This window comes from Neovison vison, chromosome 2, assembly GCF_020171115.1.
Source record: "Neovison vison isolate M4711 chromosome 2, ASM_NN_V1, whole genome shotgun sequence".
NCBI lineage: Eukaryota > Metazoa > Chordata > Mammalia > Carnivora > Mustelidae > Neogale > Neogale vison.
Window position 1 is genome coordinate 226,534,896 of NC_058092.1, and position 23,366 is coordinate 226,558,261.

At 53.7% G+C, this 23,366-nt stretch overlaps 1 protein-coding gene across 3 annotated transcripts in view; it reads right to left on the reverse strand.

Annotated features, from left to right (window-relative positions):
• HSPA12A (heat shock protein family A (Hsp70) member 12A) overlaps nucleotides 1-23,366 on the reverse strand; it is a 149,924-nt gene that overhangs the window by 9,323 nt on the left and 117,235 nt on the right. For all 3 annotated transcript variants that reach the window (XM_044240601.1, XM_044240599.1, XM_044240600.1), the window contains 6 exons: nucleotides 22,489-22,616; nucleotides 18,633-18,819; nucleotides 16,437-16,541; nucleotides 11,881-11,997; nucleotides 4,341-4,512; nucleotides 250-336 (listed from right to left, as the gene is read on the reverse strand). In XM_044240601.1, coding sequence (XP_044096536.1) covers nucleotides 250-336; nucleotides 4,341-4,512; nucleotides 11,881-11,997; nucleotides 16,437-16,541; nucleotides 18,633-18,819; nucleotides 22,489-22,616 — 796 coding nt within the window. The remainder of the gene's footprint in view (nucleotides 1-249; nucleotides 337-4,340; nucleotides 4,513-11,880; nucleotides 11,998-16,436; nucleotides 16,542-18,632; nucleotides 18,820-22,488; nucleotides 22,617-23,366) is intronic.

Here is a 23,366-nt window from a genome sequence, read left to right on the forward strand (position 1 = left end):
TCCTGTTTAACACAAGACTTAATCCGGAGCTGGACAGTTCCAATTCCCACTTCGCTTCTAAAGAGTCTGTATGGTTTTACAACATGCAGAATTATAGCTCCAAAAGAGCTCTCCTTGGGCAGGTGGTCTTTAAAACCACCTGCTTCCAAACATTTTCCCCGGGTGCCAAAGGAACCAACAGGAATTCATTTCTGCTGGCACCACACAGAACAAATCCAGCAAAGAGCAAAGGACATTCAAGGACACTACCTTCCTCTAGCTCCGACCAGATTTCTCCTATGACATTCTCCACCAAAAAGGTCCGACTCTGCCGATTACGCCGTATGTGTTCCTTAGCTAATGGCCGACAAAAAGAAAAGGACGGGTAAGAAAGCGTGAAAAAGCAGGCAGTCATCAGCCGTCAGTGGAGGCAACAGCATGACAAGGTTTAAGGACAGAACATTTAGCAATACTTGACCAAAATGGTTACATAAATATGACATCGGGTAACACAAAGCCAGACCATTTCCACCAGCCTCCCTCTATCCATTGCATGGCAGCTGCCTTGGAAAAGAAGCCCTTCCTCCCCGGACACTGTTTGAGGGGAAGGGGTTAATAATTCGACCAGATTCCTGGCTTTGCTGTCCCAGGGAGGAACTTGTCTGCCAAGTAGCTAGCAGTGCACTTGGTTAAACAGCTTCACCTCAAGGACCTCTGTCTGATGCAAGGAATGTCGGGTATGTTTTCCTAATCTCTGGATCCTGGATAAAGGGGACTGGAGCCATTTCCCGACCCCGGCGCAGGCAGTTTGCTCTTCAGCCGCAAGGTGGCGCTTCAGCCAGAGGACGGCCCCTCTGAACCCAGCAAAGCCCTGGCGGCCTTTTTCCTAACTCTAGGGAACCACAGGGCTGTGGCTCAGGCCACTTAGTGGCTGTGACGCTTTGCGTGGGGTGACTGCATCTGTCACAGGCCACCTCAGCCCTGGCAGGCAGACAGGGCACAAATCATCGTCCTTCTGTTTAGAGGAGAAAACTTGGTCAGACGAGGTTAAGGGGTTTACAGTTCCCACCACCCTGCCTCGCGGCTCCAAGTCCACCCTGGGACCGTGCACCGTCATGCCTTTGAGATTTAACAATTTATAGTGAAAAAAGCAGAATACGAATGCTAAGAGATGAGCAAGGTGCTCTGAGAGGGTATCTGGAGATCATCGGGGCACAGCTAAGGTGCCCAGTTGGGACAAATCACTTAATTTGATTAAGTGATTAATTTGATTAAGCGGGGCTCGGTTTCCACATCCATAAAATGGGGATAATAACACTTGAGGGGCGCCTGGGTGGCTCAGTGGGTTAAAGCCTCTGCCTTCTGCTCTGGTCATGATCTCCGGGTCCTGGGATCGAGCCCCGCATCGGGCTCTCTGCTCAGCAGGGAGCCTGCTTCTCCATCTCTCTCTCTGCCTGCCTCTCTGCCTACATGTGATCTCTGACCGTCAAATAAATAAATAAATAAAATCTTAAAAAAAAAAAAAAACACTTGACCTAAGTTCCTCACAGGCAGAGCAGGGCCTGATTCTCTGATTTCATCTCAGCACTGTGCGACGCCAGGCACACACAGTAGGTGATAAGGAAGGCAAATCAGCAAGTCTGAGAGCCAGGACCCAACAAAGGTTCACTACAATGAACAATTGAGAGCACCCCCCAATTTTACAGATAAAGGCTCTGTCCACTGCTCTGCAACCCCATCCCACAATCTTGCCCCCGCCCCCACCACCAATTTTTCTAGTCCCTAAACTGGTGCTGCTGACTTTGAACTGTTCTACAAATCCGTCTGTGGCTGGTTATCCAATTAAGGACCCTTGACCCTCTAGCCTCTTCTAGCAAGGAGCACCGTGTTTGCAAAACTGCGTCTTCTCTGGGGATTGGGATGCCGAGAGCCAGTCAGCTCTGAAGTCCTTCGGGCCCTAATGTCCAGTGGTGAGGTCGTCCTGGTTCGCGTCTCTGCCGGCCTGGGAGGGATCCTCAAATTTAGGGCTTCTCTCCCGTTCCCAGCACTGGCTCCGGATGAACTTCTACTGCAGACCTCACAGCGAGCATTTGGTTTGCTAAAATAATCTAGATGTCTTTCACTAAAAAATGGCCAAGCCAGACTAATAAACGGTATTCTGACCTCTCAAAACAAAACAATCAAAAATCACGTTTTCTGGCAAATTAAGCCCGTGATTATAAAAAACAAAACAACACAGATCCTTTACTAATCTTATGAAATCCTTCTGGTGCAAAGTAATGTGGAGAGCAACTCCGTGGGGCTGGGGGCAGAGGGCCAGCCCCAGTCCCCTCAGTAGTGTCCACTGGGCGTCCTTCATGGTGAAGCAGCAGAGGGCAGAGAACGGCGAGGAGGGGGCACTTGGGGCCCCAATACCATCCAGGGGACTTCTGGTTAGGGGCTCTCCCAGGCCTCCCCAGGCAGCTCCCCCTCCTTCCGGGAGACGGGTGTAACTACAAGACAAGGCTGAGCCGAACCCCTACTGCTCTGCCCCTCCGAGGGGTGGCGGCCAGCAGTTCAAGCACTTCAAAAACCCAAGAGACCTTCTGAGCACAAGACCAGGGCAAATTCCACAAGGCACAGGACACAGACGTGGAGCAGTGTGCGGGTGGATGGGATAAGTTAAAGGAAGGAGGGGCGCCTGGGTGGCTCAGTGGGTTAAAGCCTCTGCCTTCGGCTCAGGTTATGATCCCAGGGTCCTGGGATCGAGCCCCGCATCGGGCTCTCTGCTCAGCAGGGAGCCTGCTTCCTCCTCTCTCTCTCTGCCTGCCTCTCTGCCTACTTGTGATCTCTGTCTATCCAATAAATAAATAAAATCTTTAATAATAATAATAATAAAGTTAAAGGAAAGGAACCCCCACACTGAGCTCTTGGGGAAGGCTAACTTTCGAAAACAGTTTCCCCTTCAAATGTGAGTGTTACACTTGGGACGAATGAAGAAGAGCTGCGCTACAATTAGCTAATTCCAACGTGAGTGTGAGTGTGTGTGTGTGTGTGTGTGAGAGAGAGAGAGAGAGAGAGAGAGAGAGAGAAAACCAGTATCAGCTCACGTGCAGGCAGGAAAGCCCAGTCAGTCCTGGATCTCTTTTCCGATTAAAATGTAAATAAATGCCATCATGAGTATTTAAAATGTTAATACCTTTGATTTAGTTGGCCGGAAGGCTAGCCTCTGCCTGCTTTGGGGGAGGCCAAGCATGGCCAGAAATAAAAAAGGCAAATCACGCCCTCAGTGGAAGGGCAGCGGCTCCCATTGGCTGCAGGAGAGTCCGGTGGGAGGTGCTAGAATTTACACACACACACACACACACACACACACACACACACACACACACACTCCTCCGCAGCCGGGGGCACCAGAGTGACCGCGTGGAGAGGAAGAGGAGAATTCTGGAGGAGAGGTTGCAGGGCCTTGCGAAGGGGGAGCCAGGGCCCCACGCCATGGGCGGAGCAGAGGGCCTCAGGTGTGGGGACCAAGGAAAACTTGGACCCAGGCTGGGGGGTTGGGGGGAGCAGGGGCGGCAGTTCTCCCTAACGCTCTCCCCCTCGCCTCCTCTGGGCCTTCCAGGATGGGGGGCGGGGGCATGGGATGGGCGCGGGGTGGGCGTGGGGTGGGCGTGGGATGGGCGGCTTTCGGCAACAGCACCCACAGCACTCCCCCAGTGCCTGTGCCCGCTCATGCTGGTGGCTCTGTCCCTGACCTAGGGTGTCTGATCTGCCGACCAACGCTGCGACCGGCTTGCACACAGGTAAGTATTAAATAGAAGTTCCCATCCCAGCCCCCCAGGCGGTGCCCCTCTCGCAGCTAAATGCGCATCAGCCAGGTCAGGAAGACTCGGCTCTGATCAGCTGTGTTGCTGTGTTTTCCCCTCTGCCGGGTTCATGGCTAAGACCCAGAATGAGCTCTTCATACACGACGCGGCCCTAATGAGTGAGTCAGCAGTAAATCAACAGTCTTAATGGAGGAATTAATAACGGGCAAGTGGGATTCAATTAAGAATCCGTTAATAAACAAGAAAAATTAAGAGCCTAGTGACATGTAAGGCCAAGAGCTGCTCTCTGCGGCCACCCCCAGGTGCTTAGAGACAAGCACCCTCCCCCTGCCCGAGGCGCAGGTGAGGACCCCGGGGAACTACCGCGGAGCTTCCGAGGGTGTCCCGAGGAGGCCGGGTCAGGGGGCCAGACAGAGGTGCTTAGAGCTGACCTGTCCGGGAGCATCTTCATCCTTCGTTACCGTGCTAAGGGCCTTTCGGTAATCAGGGCCAGAGAACCATGCAGGGGCGGGAAGGGAGCGAGCCGGGAGGGGAGAGAGAGAGCAGAGGTACCCTGTGCAAACCCAGCTCCCACTGTGTCGCCGGAGCTGTACCCGTTGACCGCGGCCTTGCTGCTCAGCTCGATCATCTGGTGCAGCCGCAGCTTCCGGCAGTAGATGGAGGCGGCCTCGGGCTCCAGGGCGATGATGAGCTGCTCCGCGTTCTCCGGGGAGGCCAGGCCTGCCTGGAAGACAGAGACGGGACCACTGTGAGGACACTCACACACCTTGCGCTGACTGACGCCCTCCAGGAAGGGACACTCAGAGTCTGTTTGTCTGGGAAATTCCCCTGCAGGGCTTACACCCAGGGGTGATGGGGTGCTGGGCCCCAGCCTGGGTCCCCAACGTAGTGGAGGGGCAAAGAAAGTGTATGGGTGCCTCTGGGAAAGGCAGGGCTCTCTGGGTCCTGGGCCTCTTTCATTTGGGACTTCCTGGGCCTAGAACTGAGCAGCATGAAGGGGGAGATGCCCCCAAACCCTGAAAACTATCAGAGGACGGAAGGCCGGTGATCTCTTTCTAGTTACAATGAGCCAAAGGCTCTAAGGGCAGACCCCATCTTTGGTGGCCTGCAAAGCAAATGGGCCATCGCTGGACCTCAGCTACACAAGCATCGGCTTCGGCCGTCTGGGAATCCAATGTGCCTCCAGCACACCAAGGAGGGCCCCGGGCTCTGGAGAAAGCCCTCCTGGAATCATACAGTCTCACACTTTCTAGAATATGGGTCAGAAGGCAGCTGGCAGTTATTTTATTCAAAGCTGTTACCCCTTTAATGGCAGACACACTTCCGCTCTGACATCTGGCTTGTTCCAATCACAGACCCTGTGACAGGAGCCGGCCAGGACACTCCAGGACCGCCCCACAGAGGGCGCTCCGAGACACGAGCCTGGCGTAGCCTCTGCCAGGTCCCTGCCCACCTCCCATGGGCTTGAACTGAAGCACGAGGCCTCACTCCCTGAAGCCATTCAAGCCCCAAGGGTTTCCAGGTCACCAGCATGATGGGACAGAGACGTGCTGTGTCTCACCACTGTGTTTGTGGTCTCTGTTGCTGCTCCCTAGGGAACCTCGGGGTGCTGCCCTCGCACCTCACCCGCTTTGGAGGAGACTCGATTCTACAAGGGGTAGTGGACTCAGCTTGTAGATCGGGGGTGCACCGTCTGCCTAATGTCACACGTGCACGGTGACCTCTGCCCAGAAGGAGCTAGCCTAGAGTCACAGATGGAAGGGGCTTAGAAGGTTCTGTTATTGGACAAGGAAGGGAGAGGGTTCAGGTTAGAGTATTAGAAATGCAAAGGCCCTTCTTGGCCTTTTATTCAACGCCTTCACTTTATGGAGAAAGAAAGCCGGGCTTAGAGAAGGATGGTGACCAACAGTCCCGGGTTTCCTGGGACATGGGCTCTCAGGGCTGAAACTCGGACAGTCTTGGGCTCCAGCGCATGTATGTGGCAAGTGTATGGGGCTGAGCGAGCCCAGTCCCAGTCTTAACCTCGCAGACCAGCTCTTTAATTGGTTCTTTGTTCTCCTACTTTTGTTGACTCCAGCTACCAGGGTGGGACCCAGGCCTTTCGACTTGGATGAAACTCCCGGGGTGTCTCTAAGGATCCTCCTTCTGCTGGTTTCAAGGTAGAATCTCTGTACCCAGTTACCGGGACAGCACAGACGGTACGTCACCTCTAAGTGCGTGCACCCATTTTCTGCAACAACCATGCCCCAAATGAACCAGTTAACTGTGTCTTAATGAGAACCCACTGGCAGGCAGGTGACTTAGCTCTCCCCGCTGCCGACAGCAGATGCCTCACAAGCAGTGGAAGCCCTTCTGGAAGACCGACTTCACAAATTCCACACCGTCCGTAGGAAAACTGCCTCCTTACTGCTCTGCGCCCCCCGCTGTTAGCCGACCACCCGGCGGCATTTCTGTCCATCGGTTTGGTCCCCGTGTGGAAGGAAGCCTGCTGCCCACCAACAGGCCCCTGACCCAGATGCAGAACAAGATCTCCCAGTACTCCCGATCCCAAGGACTCAAAGTCCCCCTCCCCCGGTCTCCCACAGGGTCACGTTAGACTTCCTTGGCACCAAGACAGCTGCAGCGCCCAATGACGGAACAAGGCTTACAGACCTAAGTGTCGCCAGGCAAGATGAAACTTCTGAGCCTTAAGCCCCAGGATCCCAGAAGAAATCCAAAATAAAACCAAAAGCAGCCTCCCTCTAAAGGACCTGCTCTCCAAGACTGACTTTTCCACCTTTGTGGGCTTCCTAGAATAGAAGCTAACAGGTTCAACTTTCCAGAAAATGGGGTGAAAAAGAAGGAAAAACTAGCTGCCAAGAAACCACCAGGCCGACATGTTTACGATGGTCTTCCGCAGCTCAGAAGGGAAAATGGCCTGGGAGGAGGGGTGAGGAGAGCAGAGTGCTGGGGCCGTGCCCAGGGCTGGTGGGAAGGGAGGAGAAGGCTCACTACTGTCCTGTGTCCCCCTGGGATGTCCACTCCCCAGGCAGTCTCCCTCCTCCAGGGAGGAGCACCGGGGGGCCTGGACCTGGCATGGGGGGAGTGGAGGCGAACAGAAGAAAAAAATAACTGCCTTCATCCCTCCGCACACCTTCCCTGAGACGGTGAGCAGCCACTCTGAGGCAGACGTGACAGATCAGGGCTCTGGCGTGGCTCCGTCCGTTGTGTCTGACTCTTGCTTCAGCCCAGGTTGTGGTCTCAAGGTTGTGAGATCGAGACCCGCATCAGGCTCTGTGCTCAGCAGGGAGCCTGCCTGAGATTCTCTCTTTCCCCCTCTCTCTGCTCCTCCTCCCCTCTCTCTCTCTCTCTCAAATAAATAAATCTTAAAAAAAAAAAAACCCACAAAAAAACCAGCTGTGAAGTATTTATACAGAAAACCAAATCAAGAAGTCCAGAGAAGTGAAAAGCATGGCGTACAGTTACACAACTCGAGGCGCCCGAGGGTCCCCGGTATGTGACTTACACAATCCAGCTTCCCCCCGGGAGGCTCCACATCCTCAAGACATGAAAGACACACAGGCTGCCCCAGAATGCCCCAAACAGCATGGCCACATCCCTCCAGGGAGGCCTTTCATCTGTCCTCTGCCAGCCGGGTTGGCCTCAGCCCCACAGTAAAAGCTTTGACCCGTTTCCACGGAGGGTTCCTCATGGTACCCAGGAGAGGATGCAGAAGGGGAATGGAGGTGCAGAGGACTTTGAACCAGCATGGGCGGGGGGTGGGGGGTAAGAGCCGTGAGAGGCCCAGGACAAAGTAACCACACTCCTCTGCTCGAACCAGCCCCCAACCTGCTCCCCAGAGAGGGTGAGGGGCCATGTCCCAATAGCACTCCCCTGGAGGCCACAGCAGAGAGCTGAAGCGTTGGGCCAAGAGGAGGCAGCTGGCTCTGCCAGGTTCCTGCTCCTTAGGACGGGTCCCAGAGCTGCTTTTGGACTCCAAGAGAAGGAGGAAATGCAAAAGAATCTGCCAGATGCTCAAAAACTCAGATGTCTTTATCTCTGGGCAGGAGGGCCCTGTGCCTGGAAGGGTAGGCTTTCTTCCTGCATAAACCCTTGCAGTCCTTCTCAGCAGAGGCCCCCAGCCTGGTAGCTGTCAGGTGTCCGGGGATCAGGCCTGGGTCCACCAGAGCAGGGGAGCACTCGCTGCTTTGGCGAATTCTGCCTCTGAAGCTGGTACCTCGCAGCTGCTGTTCCACGCAAGCTCTCTGTCCGCTGGACCCTGCCGGCCCAGCACTTAGCCTATTCTGTCTCCAACTCCAGACCATGCAGACGCACTGAGCCGCTTCTGCAAGATGCTACACTTTCCGAGGGCAGCACACAGTGGCTGCTTGGTGGCAGCTGCGGAGAGAATGAATCCCCCGTCCCCACAGCCAGCCTTCCTTCTGTGACGTCCTGGCCCTTGTCTCCAAACACTGAATGACAACCTTCTGCTGTGGCTGTTGTTTTTCCCTCCGACATGATTCCTTTCCACAGCAGTGCAAAGTATAACTCCACGTTAAATGAGATCGTCCTATGTAATGGAATGTCTTTTATTTGACAGGTTTCCAGAACCCATGAGGGTTTGCCAAAATGCCTTTAAAAATCAACTAGACCCCGTCCACTATGACTATCCCTCAAGACTCAGTTGAAACTGTCTCCCATTCTAGGACTTTCCTGAAGGCCTCGGAAGAGGACCTGCTGTTCTTCCTGCTACAATCTGTTCAGTGAATGCTCCTGGAGGGTCTAAGGGGGTTCTTAGCAGTGAATTATAAAACATAGAGACAGAACCTACTTTTTCAACAAGGATTTGACACAAGAGGAGTTTTTGGAGTTTCACAGATAAAACCGTTCCCGTAAAGTGCTCCGGAACCATCCCCTCCGGGCCTGTTTCTTCTGAGATGCTGCCCAGAGCCTCATCTCTTGCTCTGCATCCAGGCCTCTTCCCCCAACCCCACCAGGCCAGTGGAGGAACGAAGTTCAGCCATCTGACTGTGCCATGCACTCGGGCTCATGGGGCCACCAAGGAGCCTGAAGAAAGGACTCCATTTCCTGCATGCAAGCAGGGGAGATGTGACCAGTTTCCCAGCTGCCCTGATGGAGTCCCATCCTACCTCATCCTTCCAGCTCTTCCTCCTGAAGCCAGGTTGATGGACAGCACTTTGGGGGTAAGGGATGGTGGGTATCCTCAGATCTCAGAAGCTGGCTGACCCAAGAACTATGGGTTTTTGCTCAGGTTCTGTATTAGCATTTTCCAGAGAGACAGAACCAGTAAGACATATGTAAACACAGAAAGAGATCTACTATAAAGAATTGGTTCACACCATTATGGAGACTGACAAGTCCCAAGATCTACAGTTGGCAAGCTGGGGAACCATGAGAGCTGATGGTATCATTCCCTTACTGGCAGCCTCAAGAACCAGGAAGAGCTAATGTTTCAGTTTGAGGCCAAAGGGAGGAGAAAAACAAACAATGTTCCAGTTTAGAGGCAGGCAGGCAGGAGGAATTTCCTCTTATTCTAGGGAGTTTCAGCCTTTTATTCCAGTCAGGCCCTCAACTGATTGGATGAGGCCCACCTACCTTAGGGAGGGCAATCTGCTTTATTTAGTCAGTCAATTTAAATGTTAATCTCATTCAAAAATACCCTCACAGCAAATACTTGGAGTGATGTTTCACCACATATATCAGTATCCCTTGGCCCAGTCAAGTTTACACATAAAATGAACTATCAGAGGCACACATTTCTCTTCTGTATAATTAAATGGAGGATGAGGAGAGAGAACTAGAGAGATGCTAATTTTGGCTGTGCTTCATTTCCATTTTGTCATGGGGACTCTTCCAGAGGACAAGCTAAAAGATAACCACAGGCTAGTTGGCAAAGCAGTTGTGCCCCATAACCCCCTCCGCCCCTCTCCCTGAAGTTCAAAAGGCTGCAGTGAACCACTCAGCTGTGAGCAACCTGAGACTTACACAGGTTACACAGGATACGAATCCAGCACCAACCATGTCCCAGCGCCCAGAAGTCTCCCGGTATGGGTTTGTTTAGTGAATAAATGAATGAGTACACATGAGTACATGCATGAGTAATGAATGAGTTTGAATAAATGAATGAGTAAACAAAGAATGATTGAATGGCCCCTGCCATCTTGAAAGCCATTCGGTGACTAAACTGGACACAAGTATCAAATCAGAATTACAAAGAGCCAAAATTTAAGCGCACAAAGTCCGCACCCATCAGAAGTTGCCCAGCATCTGAAGGACAGGCCAGTCTGCAGAGTCATCTCTGGGGTTCAGAAAGAGAAGTCCCCACATCCATAAATGCTGGTTACGTTCACGCCTCTGAGGTGCCATTTTGGTTCTGCCAAACCCCAGAGGGCACACACCCCCATCTGCCTGGTTTCCTCCTCACCCGAAGTATGAGGCGCCTCCCCACCAGGCCCCACTGCTCCAAGAGGCAGTCCTTGGAAGAGCCCGCCCAAGGCTCGAGCCGCCCTGACAAATCTCCCAGTCCCTGTGCCTCTTTCTGTTTCAGACTCAAAATAAGAACTGACCCTTTTCCGGGTCACATGTTTGTTGCTGTAGTTTTCCTGTGGGAAAGCAAGAGTGAAAGCCATGAATCCTGAGTCTCCTTCCTGTGCAGACTCAGAACATTGGCTGTGTCTTCGTAGACAGCCATGTCCCGGCGTCCCGTCTTTGGGGTGCTGCCTGAAGGCCGACACTGTGGACAAGCTCCAGGGCGCCCCGGGCTTCTGCAGACAGCGAGACTACATTTGGGTTTCTTCCTTTTTAAAGAAGTTGCCTCTTTCTGGAACTTACCCTCTTCCTTCATCCCTATAAAAACAAATCTATTTTTGGCAGATACTCGACTGAGCCAGATTCTCACGCTGAAGGGGAGCGCAGAGGAGAGCCTGCGGCAGGGAAGGGAAGAAGGGGAAGTAGGGAGGAGGAGGCGGGGGGTGGGCAGGGACATGGCTCTCCCTGGAACTCTGCCTGTCACCTAGAGTGAAGCTCCAAGCGGTGAGTACAATTCGTGACACCAAGGTACCCGAGGCCAGTTTGCTGCATTTGGTGCTCAGGGTTGCTCCGGTGGGTGTTTTGAAAGGAAATTTATACCTACGGCTGCAAACTCAACATCAGAGACATGTCCCCTGGGAGCGGGGTGGGGAGGGCGCAAGAGAACATCTATTACGTTGGTGACTTGCCGCAGCCCAGCTCAGGTTGAAGGCTCTGGAAACGGACTCTCATTGCACAGAGTGGACCAAGGCCCCAGGGTGGGCTTTCATTAGCCCGGGGGAGCCATCTTGGACCCGGGGTTCAGAACAGCAGGTCAGCACAGCCGGCCATTCTTGCCATGAAGTCAAACCCTTGGGGACGCCCCGTCGTGGCACATGTGGCCTGCGGACAGTGTGAGGCTTGGTGGCCATGAGGGTTCGCGGTACCTGGGATGCCCCCAGCACCCAAGAGGGATGGGCTGGCCATTGGCATTAGAATGTTCTATCCATGGCGCCACACTGACTGACATATTCCTTGGCCATGCCACTGCCCCTCCTGGTGTCTGCACTGCGCAGGTCTGGAGGCCTCACCACCCCGACCATGTGTGCTCCCATGTTGCTACGAGGGGAAACGTACAGACCAGCCTATTTCCCTCCTGTCCCAGCTGTACATGTGCAGATCTCAACCTCCACACCAAGCTGATGTGCTTGGTGCACGGCCATCGGCTTTCTCTTTGTTCCTTTCTTCTTCAAACATTATTATTGCCCAAGCCTTTTCCTGAGGTTCCGTTCACCCACGGAGAAATGTCCCTGTACCCCAGTTTGAAATCCTAGCCCTGGGGAATCTACAGGATAGAATATATAAAGCCAGAAGGAAAACTGAGCCTGGCCCAGCCCCTGTGGGCCCAACCCCGGTGGGCCAGACCCTCTCTCCTCCCCCAAGAGGAAGGTTTCATGTCCCCTGGCCCGTGGGAGACCCCTCCCTGCCTCCCAGGGAGGCCCATGAGGGCTGGGGACACCTGAGTGAGGTGACAGTCACCCCCATGGGCACCCTGGGCTGCCACCTACCCCGTCCCCTCACTCACCTGATAGGCAGCTTGTCTCATGAACTGCTTGGCGGGCTGTTTCCAAATGGCAGGCACCGTGATGACCCATCTGACGTCAGAGTTCTCAAACTCCGACCCCGCCTGGTCACTCAGCTCCTATAGCCAAGGGAAATGCAGCAGGTCAAGGGACTCAGCTGGTCCTCCTACAGCTTCACAGAGAACTCCAGGCTTCCTGGCCGTGAGCTATTAAGCCATCTACCCTACAGCCTGCTGAACTTACCCGTGTCAGGGAGCAAGGGTCTGCTTCCCGAATATTCCGCAAGCTGGGAGCTCTACTCCTTTCACTCACTGAACGTGACTGCAGGCAGGAGGCAAGCAGGTCACAGGCCTTTGGCTACTTCTGAGTCATGTGACAGGATACATGACAGGCTCCCAGGCCTCAGTTTCCTCATCTGCACAATGGGGATAATAATACCTAGCTCACACTGTTGTTGGGAGGGGTGATAATTTTCTGAGAGCTACATTTCCTGGGAGCTTACTCTGTGACAACCTCACCTAGCATTTTGCATACCTCACCTCCATGAGTCCCAGGATCTCACTAGGAAGGGATGATAACGGCGCACCTTTCCTGCAGACGGGATCCTGAGTCCTAGCTGCACGCAGTACCTTCTGACGGCTGCACGGCTACGTGGCAGAGCCAAGATTTGGCCCAGACCCAGGGATATCTTAACCCGCAAGACCAAGGTCTTCACTAAATTGTCACATGTGGTTTGTATCTAGAACAGGGCCTGGCTCACAGCTCTGCATAACACCTGGTGGCAGTTGTCGGAGCTGTCCCTGTCCCCTGCCTTATGGCAACGCCAGAGCCTCAGAGGAGTCCTCCTTGCAGCACGGGAGGGATACGAACGACTGAGCAAGAACCATGCTGCTTTTTAGCTTTTGGTTCAAGCTAAACCACATCGGATAACGAGGAGGGGCAGAAGCACCGGAGGTTCACTCCAAGTCCATGCAGACAAGATAGGACTCTAGAATAATTCTCAGACTCAGTATTCCCATCTGTAAAATGGGGAGAATAGAACTAATGCTCTGTGTTTCTGGGGAGATTGAGAACACACAGGAGGCGCTCACCCGAGAAGGCCTCTGGTAAAGCTTGTTCCTCCCTACCGCTCCCCTCTGGTCGCCACACGCACCACACAAATCTGAAATCAAACCGAAACTCGCACCAACACGCGTCCGCGTCTGAGTCGGTTCTGGGGACAGGTTTCAGAAGATTAACAGGCTGCTGATTTCTTTCTTCTGACAGATCTCTCATTTCCTCTGTTTCTGTAGATACCTTGGGTTGGAGCCACCGTGTCGCGGAATGAACTCCCTCTATGATCAGTCAGTAAACTTTTTTATTTTTTGCCCTTTAATTTTTTTTTCACTTCTAATTGAGACAGTAACCCATAACATAAAATCGACCACATGAACATTTTTTTACGCCTACAGTTCAGCAGTGTTAAATATGTCCAGTAAATTTTTTTTTTTTCAAAACACAACATCTCTGCACAAGGCCTAAGTGAAACAGTGGGTTTTGTTTTGTCTTTAATCATGTTGTATTGCCTTGCGGGTCTGCGTTGGGCTTTCAGGGCAGGTGAGTGGTGACACGTGTTGGGAAGGTTCTAAGCACACCGCCAAGTGCCATCCAGGCTATTTTAAGTTCTTTAAACAGGAAAAGGCTCAAAAGGTGAACGATGGGCTTCCCTGGCCATAGGGACGGTTGTTTAAATAAGCTGTTTGGGGGTACCTGGGTGGCTCAGTGGATTAAGCCGGAAAAAATAAGGAAAGACAAGATGTTCTGAACATTATCATCCCTGATATATGTGACACTTAAAAGAACGTGAGGGGCGCCTGGGTGGCTCAGTGGGTTAAGGCCTCTGCCTTCAGCTCAGGTTATGATCTCAGGGTCCTGGGTTCAAGCGCCACATTGGGCTCTCTGCTCAGCAGGGTGCCTGCTTCCCCCTTTCTCTCTGCCTGCTTCTCTGCCTACTTATGAACTCTATCAAATAAATGAATAAAATCTTTAAAATAAATAAATAAATAAGCTGTTTGTTCACCAGTGGATTTAGTACAGCTTAGAAGGGAAAGGACCCTGCCATTAATTAAACTCCCCATTATGTTGCACTTTTCACTTGCTTTCCTTCGTGAACATCGAGCCTGCTTCACGCCTGTGATGCCCGAGATACGCTGCTTCCGTAGACACCCTATCTTGTTCATCCTGGTCCAATGTGCAACTGTCCCCTCCTCTGAATCTGTGTGTCCTTCAAACACCAGCCCGCCCTCTCGTGAAGGGCCCGGCTCCTACAAATCTCCTCAAAATGCTTTTCTTCATGGAATTTCTTTATAGCATGTTCCCTGCTGGGAGAAAATGCGAGCAGGTTCCTGCAGTTTTCAGCTGAGCTGACATGTTCGAAACCACACCCCCTCCTGCACCCCTGCTGGACCTTGGCCCCCTCCATCTCTCCCCTCCCCTTCTGAGATGGGCTGTTCACTCTTTCCCCCTTGATCAACCAGAAACACAAGCCAGTGTCACAACTTTCTCAGGTCCTAAATTTTCCCCAGGTCCCCATGTCTCCTCCTCCTACTCCTTCCTTCTGTCCTCTCCCCTCCCCCCTCTTCTGGTGGAAGAATTACTTCCCCAGAGTCTACTTCTTCCCTCCGCTCTGGCCCCATCTTTCTTCTCGGTTTTCGCGTTCCCCGTATGACTCCCCACTCTCCAAGTCTCAGAGTGCTCAGACACACCTGCTTCGGATCGGAGTCCACTGCTTCCACAGGGCTTTCCCCCACCCTGCAGGCCGTGCGGACGCTGCGGTCTCCCTCCCCCAAATGCGGTCTCTGCGGCCATGGTATTCCGCTATTAGAAATGGCTAATTTCATGGTCATGGATGGCTCCCCATGACTCAAGTAGTTCGTTAGCGTGGCCTTCGAGGCTTTGCACGATCTTGACCCAAGCTTGCTGTTCCCACGGGACCCCGTAGCCTTGCCCTTCTCTCATCCCAGACTGGTTGCTTTCCAGAGCTGTCTGCTGTGTTTTTTTTCCCCTGCGTTCTTCCTGCGCCATTCCATCAGCCCGAAACACGCACCGTTCCAGCTGCCGCCGCTGAGGGGCCCCTGATGCACCTTCTCCAGGGAGCCTTCCCTGCTTGCCGCCCGTTGGGCAGAACCTCTGCCTTCACCAAACCCCGAACACCCACAGTGACCCCCACAACACCAATCCGCTGACTACATGACCACATACTCCTTCATACTCTGCTTACTACAATGCTGCCAGAACCTGCCCAGGATCGGGTACACAAAAAGTACTCAAAAAAGAAGAAGCAGGTGCTTGAATGGATGAAAGCAGGATTACATTCTCACGTCTGTTTCCCTCAGGCCCTATTTCTAGAACTCTATTCTATTTTTAGAGTTCACTAAATTTCTTCTAGTGATCCCATAATACCAAATGCTTCTAAAGTTCCCAATTCTTTCTGGATGGAGCTCAGTACGTGAGGCTCTTTACGCATCTGACCCCCACCCGCTCGTCACCATGCCCACAGGCAGAGACACCAAGTGGCCAGCTGTAGCCACCTAGAAGGTAGCCAATCCCTCCCCATCCAGGGCCTGACTGCACAGACTTTGCAATAATCGTCCAAGGCGCTCACTCAGGCACCAGCTTCTCCCCTGGGGTCTGGGAGGTCAGGGAGGAGGGATGGAAGCCACCCTTTGCCAAGAGCCTACTGGTTTAATATCCAGCAACCCACAAGGTACACAACCTGCCCCACTCTTCCAGGTAGGAACGTGGGTATTGGAGAAATCAAGCCCCTCGCCCGAGACCCACCAGCTGCCACACGTGTCTCCTGAGATATAATTCATATACCATAAAATTCTCCTTTTCCCAATGTACAGTTCAGTGGGTTTTCATGCATTCACAAGGTTGTGCAACCGTCACACTCTCTAATCCCGTCACCCCAAAGAGAAGCCCCATTCCTATTAGCAGACACTCCTGTCCCGTCCCTCAGCCTGCGGCACTTGCCAATCTGCCTCCTGTCTCCGGGGATTCACCTGCTCTGGACATTTCTTATGAATGGAATCGTACAGAATTGACTGGCTTCTTTTGCTCAGCATAATGTCGTCAACGTTTCTTTATGGTCGCAGGCATCCGTGCTTCATTCCTGTCTATGACTGACTAACATCCCCTTGTACGGAAAGACCCACTTAGGGACCCTTCCACCCACCGATGGACATTTGTGTTGTCTCCCCTTTTTAGTTCTTACAAATGCTGCTGCTGTAAACACTCACAGACAGGTTTTCATGGAAATATGCATTTTTCCTTTCTCTTGGCTATATACTGAGGAGCAGAATCACTAGGTCATGTGGTAGCTCTATGTTTAACCTTTGAGAAACTGCCAGATTTCTCTATAGCAGCTGCCCTACTTCCCATTCCCGCCAGCAGGGGCACGAGGGCGCATCCTGTTTTCTGAATGGAAATCCTACAGTTTCCTCCCTGGAGGTCGTGTCCGTTCCCCTGACTGGCCGGGGTGCCTCCCCCTGCCACAGCGCCCTGGCACATGCCCTACCTTCAGCGCCTGCTCCTTGAAGTACTGTAGGGCGTACGCGAAGATTTCAAGGGCTTTGACTTTCTTGCCGTTTGCTGCCGTTAGGTCTGTATCCATGTTGAGGTCCTAGTGGGGGAGAGGAAGGAACAGTAAGACGGGGGAGCAGAGACGCACCTTGTGGCTTCGGGAACTCCCTGGAGGTCTGGGAAAGTCAGCGAGCCATATTTCTGTTTCCTGATACTTGGTAGACTAGGATAGTGTGTCCCCTGCTCTCCCCCAGTAAGGGTCCTGGCAGCATCCCCCCATTCCTGTGGTGGGGGTCCCGGGTGCTCCCTTTAGGCCCTACCTCGCACTTCTCCCTCCCTCCCTCCTTCCCTCTCATTCTGTCTCCCCTGGATCCTCACGAAGCAGAGGTTTCAGGGAGGTGACAAAGCCCAGGAAAAGAGAAAGGCAGCAGGCACCCCTGCTGATACAGCTGACACACTATGACACACTATTTCCACACTCGGACACTCACAGTCACCTCAGGAGCCCGCCTCACAGAGGCCTAAAGCATCCCGCCAACTTGCCGACGCACGGAGCAGACAGGAAGCTTTCACTCCCCATGAGCTGCAACCAAGTCACCCAAACAGAAGAGCTCCTATTTTAAGGTTTGTGCTTAATCCTCTTGGGAGCACGGCACCGCCGCCTGCCTTCTCCACCAGAAGCCAAAGCAGTCTGGCTGGGAGACGCTGGCCAGACTGGGGTCTTTCAAAAATGCCCAGAAAAGTGCTCACATCATGGCAATGGGCAGACGGTGGGGCGGTCATCTAGAGGAGGCCCCCAAGGCAGCCCAAACCCAGAGGCTCCCTACCACTAGAAGCTTCTCCTACCAGAGGCTCCTTACTACCAGAGGCTGCTCCTACCAGAGGGAAAAACAAAAACCAGCCCCCAGGTTGGTCCAGCCGGGTAAGGAGGCTTTGCTTTTCGAGCACGAAGGGGACAAAGAGACTGAACCAGTGTCGCGGAGCCTGTCCCGTGTCCTGCCCCATCGGCATGAGCTCCTCTTCCCAACCAGCCACCCCAGCCCTGCTGCTCAACAAAGACACCCTCGATTTGGGGAGGCAACTCCCAGGCTCAGAAAGGGGGCCGACCACCAGGAAGCCATAGGGCTGTTTGGCAGCGACTCCCGTCGGGTGAAACGGGAAGGAGGCATTTCCAGCAGGAGCCTGTCCGCTTCACAGAGAGAGAGCCACGCCGATGCACCCAGAGCCTTGGAGGCAGGGTGCTGGCTGCTGGGCTTCCCTTCACGTGTGTTTGTACCTGCAAACACGCAGACGAACCAAAGCAATCACAATGCGAGCCAGCAGCCGGCTGGAACTTTCTCGGTACCAGCACGGCTCGAAGAGCTTGAGGTAGCTTGATTCCTTTAATCCTTCCACCAACCCTGTGAAGAAGGCCCTGTCAGGGTCTCTATTTCACACAGAGCCCAGAAAGGTTAAGTCACTGGGATTAAGCATCTTGCGAGTGTCAGAGGCAGGATTTAAGTCCAGGCCGTGTGGTCCCAGCGTCCGTGGTCCTAAACACCATCGACACCCCGAATCTCTAAGTACCAAGAATTAAGGAAAATCTGAGGGATACAATGCTCAAACTGAAAAAGCCCTATCCTGTGATCCAAACTTTTCCATGAAGCTTGGGGGAGGGCCTCGAGGATGAGGACCGCTCACAGGATACCGGCATGCTGGGAACAGAGCTGCTTGGCGAGCCACCTATGCATTAGGCACCTGTTTCCTAGGCGACCCGCTTCCCCACACAGATGTTTACTTCTAAACTTGTTAGCTAATCACCTCTGCCCTGGGTCCCCCAAATGCTCTCAGTCCCCGAGGCACACCTACAGGACCCCCGGGTTTCCCAACAACCCAGCAACTGCAGAGGGACCTCCCGGCCCCCGAGGAGATGGTGGACACCAGCAGGTGTCTGCCCTGACCGATCAGTTGCCAAGGCACACACGCTGTTAAACATTCTGAATATCTCTCCGCCCGTGTGTGTATCAGAAAGTGCCGTGTATTCTGCAAAAGTGTCTTGTGCTCCAGGTTGTTTCCAAAATCAAGGTAAATGGATGTTACTTTCTGCTCGAGTGAGACCTGAGGGTTTCCTGGGTTGGGAAGACCTCGGGGCCGGAGGGAAGGTTGGCTCTCCAGTGCAGAGGACGTGGGGGCCAGGGAGAGACTTGCTTACCCCAGTGGTATGCAGCTTCATCTTGAACTTCTCCAGGTACAGCCACTGCTTGGCCTCGTTGGGATCCAGGTCGTGGTAGAAGTCCCTGGCGGCATACCCGAAGCTGTGGAACTTCCTCTCGGGAGTCAACAAGATGGTGGTCGGAGTCTTCTGGTTGGACACTCCAGGGTCGCCCCCTTCCCATCGCCTGACACCAAGGAAAGGCAGAGGTTATGGGACCTTCCTTCAGAGTCGCAGTTCAGGCCCACTGGTGAGAACACCTACTGTATGCACGATTCTCCCAGATGTGGGAGCTCACGGGAGCTGCGACAGGCACGCTCTGATTCCGTTGGTTGAGGGGTGATCAGAGATATGACTTCAGTCAGAAAGAAAGAGGAAAGGGGCAAGCACCAGGGTCTTCCTCAGAAAAAGGTCTGCTTCGATCATCCACTCAGCATTTACTGAGCACCTACTGTTTGCCAGTGCTGGTTACCCAGACATGAAAACTTTAGGTCTCTGTCTAGGATGTTGTGTCTTTTTTTTGGGGGGGGGTCTGTTTTTTTAACTTGCAAGCTGTGAAAACAAATGTATAGTCAGCTTGTGTCCTCTCTAAAACAAGGTAGGGTATAAACCAATGCATAAATGCCTGCCTTACCGCAGGGGAACGAGGGACCCAGGAAATACCCTAGGGGTCAAAGAAGGCAGAGGTGCCGGATGGTAGGGCAAGGGGAGGAATGCAGGGCTCAGGAGAGACTCAAAGGACTGACAGAGAGCTGCTGGGATCTTGAAGGAGGGGAGGGCACTGCAGGATGCTCAGAGGTAGGAGAACATGGAGCTTGTGCGGGGTTGCTAAGTGACTGGGCAGGGTGGAAATGGAGCGTGTAAAAGGGAAGTATGAGAAAATCTAAAGGTTGGAGGGCAGGGGCTTGGCACAATCAGAGCTGTGGGTGACCAGAGCACGCTGAACTAGACGGGAAGCCGGGAGACTGAGCAGGAGGCTCAGGCCTTGTGTGGGAGCGGAGGTGAGGAGGCTCAAACAGGGTAAAAGAAAGGGGTGGAGGTGGACGAGCCGTCCCGAGAGAGAACTGAGGCACGTGGCCATGGTGTGAGTAGGAGGAGAGGTACCAGAAGCCCCGACGTGGGAGCCAGAGGAGAAAGCCCTCTTCCTGGAAACCTGGAGCCCTCACCAAGGAGGCCACAGGGAACAAGGGACTCCAGGTGAACCTGCTGGCATTGAACTCCCCGGAGGGGGCTGGAGATGCAAGCCTGGTGTCCACAGAAGAGTTCCAGGAGAAGAGAGACTTGGTGCCTCCCTACTGGGTGACAGCCATGGTGACAAGGAGGCAGGAGGGTCCTGATGGGAACTGTGAGGGGGGAAGGGAGTATGTCCTGCAAGGCTGGATACTGAAGTGAAGCCAGAAGAGGAGGAGGGTGGGCAGACAGGCAGGCAGAGAGGATGGGAGTCTGTCCTGGAGCTGATGAGAGGGTAAGGTAGGGCAGGGGGTGGGTGGGGCCCCAGAGAAGCTTCCTTCTTCTCTTAGGTAGAAAGACAAAGAATAGGAAGGAGTGGAGAAGCCAGGTGGTTCGGTGCCTTCCCTTCCTCCTCTAGAAGGCAGGAGAAGCCACGGCTGCCAAGGTGGCCAGGATGCGCTCTTCTCTCCCAGGTCCCGACTCTGCAGCTGCCCCCCACACCCAGCCCTGTGTTGCCCTGAACCGCAGGACCACAGGAGCCTCTGGCGGCGACACAGTATCCCAGAGGAAGCAGGCCTCTTTCTCTGGCCGGCCGGGAAGGTGGCAGAGCGCCTGGCAGGACTCGTACCTGCTCCCGACATGGCATCATTAGGCTTCGGGGAACCGTCACAACCCAGGTGGACGGCCAACCTGGCTCGGCCATGCAGCTGGCTCTGGAATCGTCCCCTGGCAGCTTCCCCTGTCAAAGCTCCATCAAGATGCAGGCTTCTCCCCAGGGAGCCAAGGTCCCCATGACGAGCGCACCGAGACCCTGGGTTCCTCCCCACCCCAGTCGCCAGGCGCCCAGGCGCTCCCCACGCAACCGCTCACAAACAGACTGTTACCATCAACCACGGACATTTTCACGAGGCAATAAACCTCCAGAGTTTTTTCCCCTTCCAACTTTTATTCCTTCATTCCTATTAAAATAAAAAAATTATTGAACTTTCTCCACCATAATTGTGTCAGTCTGTGTCAAGGTTAACGTGTTCTGGTTGAAATAAAATTCAGGTAGGGCCTCCCTCCAAAATCTCTACAAGGATGGAGATGATGTCTCGAGAGGTCTGAGGGCTGATGATACTGTGGGGATCTCCTCCGCCTCCCCCGAGCAAATGCAATGTTATTTCTTCTTCTTCTTTTTTTCAATTTTCACTGCAAGACTATCCCTTCAAAATAACATTTCTTGGGCGCCTGGGTCGCTCAGTGGGTTAAGCCGCTGCCTTCGGCTCAGGTCATGATCTCAGGGTCCTGGGATCGAGTCTCTGCTCAGCAGGGAGCCTGCTTCCCTCTCTCTCTCTCTCTGCCTGCCTCTCTGCCTACTTGTGATTTCTCTCTGTCAAATAAATAAATAAAATCTTTAAAAAAAAAATAACATTTCTTAAAACAACTATGTAGAGGCTCATAAACACTGACTCCAGCTTCTGATAGCATGCTCGTCTCCCTCCCGGGGTTCCATTTCCGGGGACGGCAGAGAAGACCTCACAGCAGGTGCCTCGCTGCCCAGAGGCAGAACCCTCGTGGCCACTAAGGAAGAGGGCTCTGCTGTCATCGGGGTTCTCTACTAGATAGAATTGGCTTTTCGTTATTTCCTGATAATACAACACAGCAGGTGTCTGGAGCCTCTTAGGACAACCCTACCAAGATTGGGGTTGGGGGTCACTTTTATTATGACTTCTGTTTTAAGCAACACACTACAAAAATGCAGAAGATCTTAATCTGGGAGCTATCACTAATTCCACAATTGCCAGTTAAATGAGTTCCAAAGCCAATCACAGGGTATCTTCAGAGCCATCCTTGGATTTGGAAAATCAGGGAGATAAAGCCCTGACCCCCAAAGCTTCGAGGGGCCCCAGGAGAGCATGCACCAGACTGGAGGAGCCTGTGTGCGTGCCCCGACAGACCAGCATCCTCACAGACAGTCCATCACGCGTGGATGGGGAGGACGAGAGGGTGTTGTAGGCGGCTGTGTGCATGGCGGGGCGAGGCGGAGGAGGCCGCGGTGTACGAGCACACAGTGTGTCCTAAGAGACCCCAGGCTACTCCAGTGACCCTACAGGTTGACCTGGCTGAAATTCCCCCCAACTCTGCTTTCTGGTTACTATCCTTTGAGGACTAGCACCTTCCCTGTTTACATTTTACTGTGTATTAAGCTTGAAGGAAGTATCATTTCACACGCACACACACTCAGTGAGACAGACACTGACATTACCCCCATTTCACAGATGAGGAAACAGGTTTAGAAGGTCCAGCAACTGCGCAAGGTCGCACAGTGTGTGGCCGAGCGGACGCCTGGGACCTCCTCCATCATCGCAAACTGCCTACAAGTCAGCACCCCCTCCCTGGGCTGTGTGCTGGAATAACCGGGGTCAGGTTTCGAACACGCCATCTAGGCCCTTCCCTAGACCCACTGAGTCAGAATTAAACTAATGCTTTTTCAGACCAGGAACCTGGAGCCCAGAGATGAGAGCGGGCTCGGGGGCGCAGGGGGTTTGGGGTGGAGCTGGGCCAGAATCCAGGACCCGCCTAGAAAATGCCGTTCACCTGCTTCTTAGGCAAATCCCCCTCCCCTGCCCCAGGGCCCTCCTCCAAGTCTCCACAGGTGCAGTGATGGCGCCCCCACACCGCCCTCCCTACCCACAGGGCTCACCTCATCACGTGGATACATTCTGGCTCCTTGGTGAAGCTGTAGGCATAGCCGCTGGACGTGGTTCCGAAGTCAATGGCCACCACCACCAGAAACGTCTGCTGCTCCGAGACGTTCGGGTCAGCATCATTCTGCGGACGTCCGGGGTAAAGCATGAGGGGTGGGCGGGGGAGGCCGAGCCTGGCCTTCCACTCTGCCCAGGTGTGCACCCACTACAGACAGAACCCTGGCTCAAGTGTGCCACAAAGTGAGCCCCACGGAGAGAGCGGGCCAGCCTCAGCCCCCACCCAAGGGGCTCCAGGGAAAAATGGAGGTGCCCCCTGAGCAGAGGCCAGGGCGGCCAGGGTGAAGACACCTGCCCACAGCCTGCCCACCAGCCCCTTTATCAATTGCTTGTGAACTTGACTAATTATGGAAAGTCCATCCAGTCTGGAAGCCCAGTTGTTCCCCGAGTGACGAGTGACACAACCTTTTCCTCACTGCCCCCTCCCCCAAATCCCCACGTAGACACGGCCCAGAATGCTCTGCCAGCTGTGGCCTTGCCGCGTCTCTAGTGACCACTCGATCTGCTCAGGCGTGTTGTATGTAGGAGGAGGGCTTTGCGTGCCCGGGACCCTGGCCACGTGATCCTGGCAAGTCACGTCCCTCAGGGGACCACAGCCTTTCCTCAACATCAAGTGAGTGGATCAGGCCATTCTAGGTTTCCAAACCTTCTTTTTTTTAAAGAGGTGTAGACTTTCTTTTATATCCCCAGAACTTCACGTTATAAACCCATAGATGTCGGGCTTGACATGTACTGCTTAGAGCAGGGGGTGAGAGCGCCACCCATCTGGCCTCCTGTCACACAGTCCCCCCTCCCCACACACCGCAAGGTGACCCTG